General features: G+C 42.0%; 1 protein-coding gene across 1 annotated transcript; it reads left to right on the forward strand.

The window, feature by feature from the left end:
* The first annotated feature begins 4,179 nt into the window (after positions 1-4,179).
* PIGM (phosphatidylinositol glycan anchor biosynthesis class M) lies at positions 4,180-8,431 on the forward strand. Its single transcript, XM_003355104.5, has one exon. The coding sequence runs from the start codon at positions 4,365-4,367 to the stop codon at positions 5,634-5,636; it is 1,272 nt and encodes a 423-aa protein (XP_003355152.2). The 5' UTR covers positions 4,180-4,364; the 3' UTR covers positions 5,637-8,431.
* Positions 8,432-8,644: the final 213 nt, after the last annotated feature.

An 8,644-nucleotide genomic window follows, 5' to 3' on the forward strand; every position in this document is an offset into this window, starting at 1 on the left:
TCTTTTAGAAATGGACACCAATTCTATTAATAAGGCCTGAACTTCCTGGCCTACCTCTGGGAAAAGAGGTGGAAATCAGGTTGTGTTGGAAAAACTTCTAATCATGTAGCCAGGCCCTTCACCTTTATTGCTATCATCCATTCCCCCAGCTCCTTTTCCACACCTCCCCTCATTAACTTTATTTTAAAAATAAAAAAAAATTTTTTTTAATTTTTTGTCTTTTAAGGGCCACACTGGAGGCATATGGAGATTCCCAGGCTAGGGGTCTAATTGGAGCTGGAGCTGCCAGCCTACACCACAGCTCATGGCAACACTGGATCCTTAACCCACTGAGAAAGGCCAGGGATTGAACCCGCAACCTCAAGGTTCCTAGTTGGATTCGTTTCCACTGTGCCACAAAGGGAACTCCACCTACTCTCATTAACTTTAGGATCCTCTGGCAAATACCTTTCAAACTCAGTTTTTAAATGATTACAAAAAAAAGTTTAGACCTAGGAATCTGAAAATTGGCTCAGCTTAATCTAAGAAAGACAAGTTGCTTTGGAACCTGGGCATTGTCCCAAGGTTTATGAATATCAATCTGGCAGTAGAATTGAGAGAGAGAATTGAGATTTAGATGAACTAAACCTCTAAGAGACTTGGAAAAGATGCGTGGGGGGATCCTAATCAAATAAAGGTGTCAATGCTATTACCAAATTGAGTTGTTGAAGTCTGGACCGAGGTGCAGGATGCTGAGCACAAAAAGAAATAGGGATAGATTCAAAAGAAATTACAAAGTGGGAAATATAAACAAAACCTAGGGAAAAAAGTGACTGACTTAGTGAGGGTTCCAGGAGGAAGCAGAGGGGACACTTAAAGAGCTAACTGGGCAGGATTTAACGAGAGGATTATTTTCAAAGGTGTAGGCAGGGTCAATAAGCCAACAAGGGCTGATGAAGCATCCAGGGAGCTGCAACAGTAGGAAGCCTTTACCAGTTTCAAACCTGATGGGACCGTCATTGAAACCTGGTGAGAGTTGTGGCCTAGGGAGAGGGCTAGCTTCAGCAGGAGGCTTAGCCGTACGTAGAGGAACCCAATCACTGCCAAAGATCTGCTAGTGCCTTTTCTAATAAGAAGTCAGAGGGCAAGGGAGACTGTGTGATGTTGCACAAAAGACAGCAGAAAAGATGGAGGGTGATCTAAAAAGCTAATGAGATACAGAGCATGGCAACCAAGGCCAAGGTCCTAGCTAAGGATGCTGGGGGTAAAGTATGCATGTGTGTGTATCCCTAGCCACTGGCTTTAAAAGAATAGAAACCTAGAGGCAGATAGTGAAAGGGAGAATTAGGAAGGATTTTAAGTGCTAGTTCAGGAGATAATGCACAGCTGAGCAACTGAAGAAAATGTAGTTCTTTCAGAGAGAAGATAGAACCACTAAGCCCAATGCAAAAAGCTCAACATGAGGTCTTGGGACACTGTGATTCTTCTGTCTTGCCTAGAAATAGTAACAAAAGTTGGCCGTCCCTGCCCACTTTATTTTACTGGACTCCAGTCCTTTTTTCAGGCCCACAAACACTATCTACATCTCATTTTTATCTAAGCTTAGTTTCTTTTGACTCATTGTTTACTGTTTCCTTATCTGCCTAAATTTGGTGCCTCTCTCCTATTTACTAGATAAGCTCTATAGGGACAAATTGGCTGAGACCCTTCTGCTATACTACCTAGATCAATCCAGACAGAGGAAACTTTACTAAATTAATCCCCAGACATCTACTTCCCATATCCTCTACCTTCTGGGACTAACCCTCACTTATCTATCACTGGCAGAGGAAAAGAATAAATCAGAGGTAGGATCATAGTGAGAGAGTATCAGAAAGACTCAAGCAAGAAATCAAGAGGAGGCAGAGAGGGAAAATTAGAATTCATCATCAACATTTTATTTGCAGATTAGCCACATAGTAGTTAAGAATATTCTGGGCCAGAGTCCCAGCTCTGCCACTAGTTGACCATGTTACTTAGGAAAACTACTTAATCTCCCTAAGCCTTGATTTCTTCGTTTGTGAAAGAGGGAATATCTACCTTACATGATAAGTATTTAGCACAATGACTGACACACTGTAAATAAGTTCTCAACAAAGCTGGGTATCAGAAATCAACATCATCATCATTATTTGAATGGTGATGTGCCACCATTGTATATATGGCTACTGTACTGCCAAAAAAAAAAAAAAAAAATCATTAAAAAAGTGTAATTATTGGAGTTCCTGTCATGGCTCAGCGGAAACAAATTCAACTAGTAACCATGAGGTTGCATGTTGGATACCCGGCCTCGTTCACTGGGTTAAGGATCTGGCATTGCTGTGAGCTGTGATCTAGGTCGCAGACACGGCTCCGATCTGATGTCACTGTGGCAGTGGCATAAGCTGGCGGCTACAGCTCCGATTTGACCCCTAGCCTGGGAACCTCCATATGCCACAGGCGCAGCCCTAAAAAGCAAAAAAAAAAAAAAAAAAAGTAATGATCAACATAAGGCATATAATTATACAAAAGCACATATAAAGACAAAGAGATATCAGAATATGAATATGCAGTGTGTGAGCTTAACATGGTTCATCCAAAAGATAAACGTAAATTATATAACAAATGGAAAGTAGTCCTGGGAGCTAAATGTACAAACTGGATGGAGTCATCTACTCTCCTTATGCTAGTCTACAAGACTTCCCCTAGGAAGAAGGATCAATGTGTAAAATCAAGTAAGTCAGTCAGCCAGTATTTATTGAACATTTACCATGTGCCTAACACTGCACATTCAGTTATGAGTAACTAAAATTAAGGGTAACTATAATCCCTAACCTCAAAACCCTTACAATCTTATTTAAAGGGTTACAAATACAATCTTAAGTAAACACAGCAATTCTGCAATGCAGACTATAAATGGAATAAATGCCCACAGAAGGGAAAGAGCTAATGGGTTAAGGTCCTTGGTGAGAAACTCATGGAAGTAGGGGGACTGGAGAAGAGGGCAGAACTTGAGATAGATAAAGGATATTTGAAAGAGAAAAGTTGGGAACACCCCAAGGATGCCACTCCAGAGGTATTCTGGTAAGAGGAAAATCGAAATATCAATTCAGGTTTTGCTGAGTGCCTACTACAAGTCTGATCATGTGTTACATCCTGAAGTACAGAAAAGAACAAGATAATCTCTGCTCTCAAAGAACTCAACGTCTCCTGATGGAAAACTGGGAAAGTGAAACAAAAAAAATCAGTTATCAGTAACAAATTATAATATAGGAATGTTCATTCCCAAAGAGAATTTTGGAGCTGTGGGAGAGCAGGCACTGGACAGGACTCCACATATACTGGGCAGGGGTGTCTGCGTGAGTGAGCTGACAGCCTCTCCACCTTCTTCCGTTTACCCCCAGTTAGTGGGGAGGAATGGCATCTGAGTGCGTGATGAAAAAGTGAGCTGAGAGCAGGCTATGCTTTTAGGAGTCAACAGTTGAGGCCTGAAGGAGCGACAGGGGAGGGGAAGGCAAGGATTACAGAAGGAAAAGCAAATAGAATGACCCTGAGGCTTGAGGGTATGGCAGTTTAAGAACTCTATGAAAATTCCTGTTCTCCCTTCTCACCCTTCCACCAAGGGCAGCCGGTTAAAATACAGGCTGCCCAACTGAATTCAAATTTAGATTAAAAAACTAATATTTTCAATCTATAAGTATGTCCCCTACATTGCATACACTCCGGACCCCCTTCCATTCATCCTATCCCAGCCCCCTCATAGCCCACAACTCGCCTCCCCGCACCCCCCAGGATTACCCTAGAGAGGGCTAGGTAAAGCATGAGACACCAAACAGGTTTTTTTTTTCTTCACTCATGTTTTTTCACCCGTGGGTCTCCGGCCCAGGCCTGAGGTATGCAGCTAGAAGCTCGCTCCGCTTCAGGGGTCAGTCTGTAAACGGAGTTGGGGCTGAGGAAGTAGGCGTGAGGGGCAGGGAACATTCACAAATAACGCTCGCGGAACTCCGTAAAAACACCACCCCCCGCCTGCCCTCCCGGCAAGCGGAAGTCGTCTTTCTCAAGGACCGGAAATCCCTCCCCCGCTGGAGGACGAGCGGAAGGGAGACAGCCAATCCAGAGGAAGGTAATTCTCCCGCTAGGCCACTGAAAACCCACCGCCCGCCGTGCGACCGGAAGCAAAACGGGGGCGGGCCTTCCTGTCGGAAGTGGTCGCTAGGCAGATGTTTCGGTAAGAGATTGTAGGAGATGTTTCAGCAGCCTAGTAGGAGATGTACGAATAGTGTGAGACAAGGAACGGAAGCCAGAGTCAGACGTCCCTTTGAAGGCAGTTTGGATTTGGGGCTGCGCTGCTGTGGTGCAGTCAGACCATGGGCTCGGCCACGCACTGGGGAGAGTGGTTCCTGAACCTGCGGGTGTCCCCCTCCGGGGTATTTGGTGTGGCCTTCCTTGCGCGAGTGGCCCTGGTTTTCTATGGGGTCTTCCAGGACCGGACCCTGCTCGTGAAGTACACAGACATCGACTACCAGGTCTTCACGGACGCCGCGCGCTTCGTGACGGAAGGGCGCTCCCCTTACCTGAGGGCGACCTACCGTTACACACCGCTGCTGGGGTGGCTTCTCACTCCCAACATCTATGTTAGTGAACTCTTTGGAAAGTTTCTCTTCATCAGCTTCGACCTCCTCACCGCCTTCCTCTTATACCGTCTGCTGCTGCTTAAGGGGCTGGGCCAACGTCAGGCTTGCGGTTACTGTGTCTTTTGGCTTCTTAACCCCCTACCTATGGCGGTGTCCAGCCGAGGCAATGCGGACTCGATCGTCGCCTCCCTGGTGCTTATGGCCTTGTACCTAATAGAAAAAAAATTCGTCGCGCGTGCCGCTGTATTCTATGGTTTCGCAGTGCATTTGAAGATGTATCCAGTGACCTATATCCTTCCCATAGCCCTCCACTTACTCCCGGAACGCGACCGTGAAGAAGACCTCCGTCAATCCCGGTATTCTTTCCACGTTCGCTTGTTCGAATTCCTGAAGAGGCTGTGTAATCGGGCTGTGCTGCTCTTCGCAGCGGTTGCTGGACTTACATTTTTTGCCCTGAGCTTCGGTTTTTACTACAAATATGGTTGGGAGTTTTTGGAGCACACCTACCTGTATCACCTGACCAGACGGGATATCCGCCACAACTTCTCTCCATACTTCTACATGCTGTATTTGACTGCAGAGAGCAAGTGGAGTTTTCCCCTGGGAATCGCTGCATTCCTGCCACAGTTAATCTTGCTTTTAGCAGTGTCTTTCGCGTATTACAGAGACCTTGTCTTTTGTTGTTTTCTACATACGTCCATTTTTGTGACATTTAACAAAGTCTGCACCTCCCAGTACTTTCTTTGGTACCTCTGCCTATTGCCCCTTGTGATGCCACTAGTGAGGATGTCTTGGAGAAGAGCTGTGGTCCTTCTAATGTTATGGTTCATAGGGCAGGCCTTATGGCTGGCTCCTGCTTATGTTCTAGAGTTTCAAGGAAAGAACACCTTTGTTTTCATCTGGTTAGCTGGTTTGTTCTTCCTCCTTATCAACTGTTATATTCTAATTCAAATTATTTCCCATTACCAGAAGAAACCCTGGACAGACACAACCAAATATGACTGATAGAGATGCTCCAGTTCTTCTGCGACTTGGATCTATTATATTCTGATTGTTCTGAATGGACCAGAGAGAGCTTTTGAGAAAGAAAAAAACAAAAACAAAAACAAAAAAAACCACAGAAAACATTTGAGCATTCTAAGCTCTCTAGTGAAAGTTCAGTGTGGAGTATAAAATACTATTCCAACAAATTTAAATGAATGCTTGCCTTAGCTATAAAAGGGACTCAATTGAGGTCCACCTTTTAGGAAATCTCAGGGCTCATTTATCTGGAACATGATGGGAAGGAAAAGCTAGTAGTTTGGAAATGGAAAGGCTGATGAAATTATCAGATGGTCAAGGGTTTTTTGTAGAAAAATAGAGGAATATACTCAAATCTAAGCCAGTATTTGTTTCATTATACTCTGGTGCTATCTGAAGCTGTCTTGTCTTTTAACCCCCACTTTTTCTTTCTAAAGCTTTCCTGATGACTTATAAAATGTTCCTAAAGTACAGCTTTTAGCTATAAAGTGTTAAATAATATAACTTGCTTAAGTTGGGGAAAGTTATTTTTTATTAAAAGTGGGGGCTTGAAAGATAAAGAATCCAAATAATTTAAATTGTAATCATGTTTCATATGTTTGTTTTATAACTTCATTTTTCAGCACTTAGTCCCAGTGGTATTAGACTACTGTTTAGTTTTACGCAAAAAGGATTAAATTGAAACTCGTCCGTCTTTAAGCTTTTTAACATATTTTAAAATGGGATCTTGCTTTTGATGTTTGAGGTGACAGCCTATTAGAACATTTAGTACTCTAGTACTCTCTTATCCCCCTTTGGAGGGTTCATTCATTTTGGCCATGCCCACAGCATGTGGAAGTTCCCAGGCCAGGGATGGAACCTAGGCTACAGCAGTGACAAGGCTGAATCCTTAACCACTAGGCCACCATGGAACTCTTAACTCTTTGGTTTTAATTTTCTGATTGATAGAAAGTATTTTTTATCTGGAGTTTAAGTTAATCACATGTAATCTGTGTTGTAAAATGAGTATTAGTAGATTTTAAGTGATAAAAAATTAAATTGTTAGTGAAGTATTTCCCAGCTTGTGAAAATTCCATAATAGAAATGGAAGCCTGCATGAGAGCTTCCTGGAAAACACAAGAATCATCCGAAAAGCCAAGCCACTTGCCTCTTTGATGTGGAAATTGAGGAAGAGATTGTGGAAATGAGGCTTTAGTGGCCATATCCCTTTACCTTATTACTATGATATTTTTAGGAAAAAAATGCTTTCTGAGTTTCAAACAAGCAACCTAAAAAACACTTAAAAAAAAAAAAAGTAGCCCACTTAGTCTGGGGACTCCCTAACACTCTGAAATGCAGTAGCAATGTATGAGTTTGATTTTATGGTTTTGATTTTAAAAGATGAGTAGTTAACAACTGTTCTTTCATAGTTAAAAAAAAAAAAAAAACTCCAGAGAAATAATATATTTCATGTTAGTTCAGGCCTAAAAAGCCTCTGAGAATAGGCTTAGACAGGCCCTAAATAAGGATGCTACTACTGATAGCACGTCTTAGACGGACATCTTTTAGGGCCCACCATTAGAAGGGAAGAATGACTTTGTGTGGTTTGCTGTTTGGGTGAAAATAGCAGAGACAATTAATTGTTGGGACAGTGACCTTTCTTATAACATCGAAGTCTCATATCCCATATTAAATATTATCTTCGTATGTGACTATTCACTAGTGGCCTTGCAGCCACGGTGTTCTTTTTTTTCCTCATTCTTTTGTAATGATAATTATTATTTCTTTTTCTGGTAGAACTGGTGGAGAAAGGGGTAGGAAACAAATAGAATTCCAACATTCCAATATACTTGTCTTTTTGACATTCCTCACTAATTTTTTTCTTTTTTAGGGCGGCATTTGCCGCATTTGGAGGTTCCCAGGTAGAGGTGGATTCGGAACTGTAGCTGCCAACCTACACCACAGCACAGCAACTCCAGATTCAAACCGTGTCTGCAACTTACACCATAGCTCATGGCAACATTGGATCCTTTAATAACCCACTGATTGAGGCCAGGGATCGAACCTGTGTTCTCATGGATATTATTTAGGTTTGTAACCCACTGAGACATGACAGGAACTCCCTAATTTTTTAATAATCATAAGTGTATTTATTATTCATTTCTTTCTTTAAAAACTTTGCCTTATTCTTCCTACTTACACTGAAATTGCTGAGTAATATTCCATCAATGGAAGTTCACACTGTAAATGCATCATTCTTCCTCTTTTAGACCTTTAAGACTACTTGTAATTTTTTTTTTTTTTTTTTTTTTGTCTTTTGTCTTTTGTCTTTTTAGGGCCACCCAGTGGCATAAGGAGGTTCCCAGGCTAGGGGTTGAATTGTAGCTACAGCTGCTGGCCACAGCTACAGTCACAGCCACACCAGATCCGAGCCATGTCTGCAACTTACACCACAGCTCATGGCAAGGCTGGATCCTCAACCCACTTAGCGAGGGATTGAACCTGCAACCTCAGAGTTCCTAGTTGGATTGTTTCTGCTGCGCCATAACAGAAACTCCAATACTGCTTCTAATTTTTAATATTCTAAATAAGACTAAACATTTTCCGCATTTTAGATCATTCTCTTAACAGTCTTAGAAGTCAGTGGAGTTCTGTTGGGATCTTTGGAGGGAACTTCAATTCCAGATCCTGCTGTGCAAGAAAATCTCTACCAAAGAATTGCAGGCATTTCTTAAAAGATGCAGAGTGTATTTTGCCTCTTATATGCTGCAATACATTTAGTAAATTAACTCAAGAAGCGATTTTATTTGGTCTCTTTTGTTTTGTTTTTTTAATTCATTTTTGTTTTCCAGTTTTGTAAAGTCTCTTTTTGTCTTCTTTTCACTTGCAATCCTTTGGCTTATTAATCCTTTAATAACACTTTAAAAATTGTATAGCATTTTGGCTTATTTCCTATATGGTTCTTTTTGTTCTTATGCCACCTCTTAGGATCAATATACCCACTTACAGATAAG

The sequence above is a fragment of the Sus scrofa genome, chromosome 4 (genome assembly GCF_054392235.1).
Source record: "Sus scrofa isolate SSC_HxYL_T2T_F1_AM1 chromosome 4, Sscrofa_HxYL_maternal_Yorkshire_Landrace_v2.0, whole genome shotgun sequence".
Classification (NCBI taxonomy): Eukaryota; Metazoa; Chordata; class Mammalia; order Artiodactyla; family Suidae; genus Sus; species Sus scrofa.

Excerpts from the sequence above, each read along its gene's own strand:
- PIGM (XM_003355104.5), top strand. The coding sequence starts at position 4,365 with ATGGGCTCGGCCACGCACTGGGGAGAGTGGTTCCTGAACCTGCGGGTG.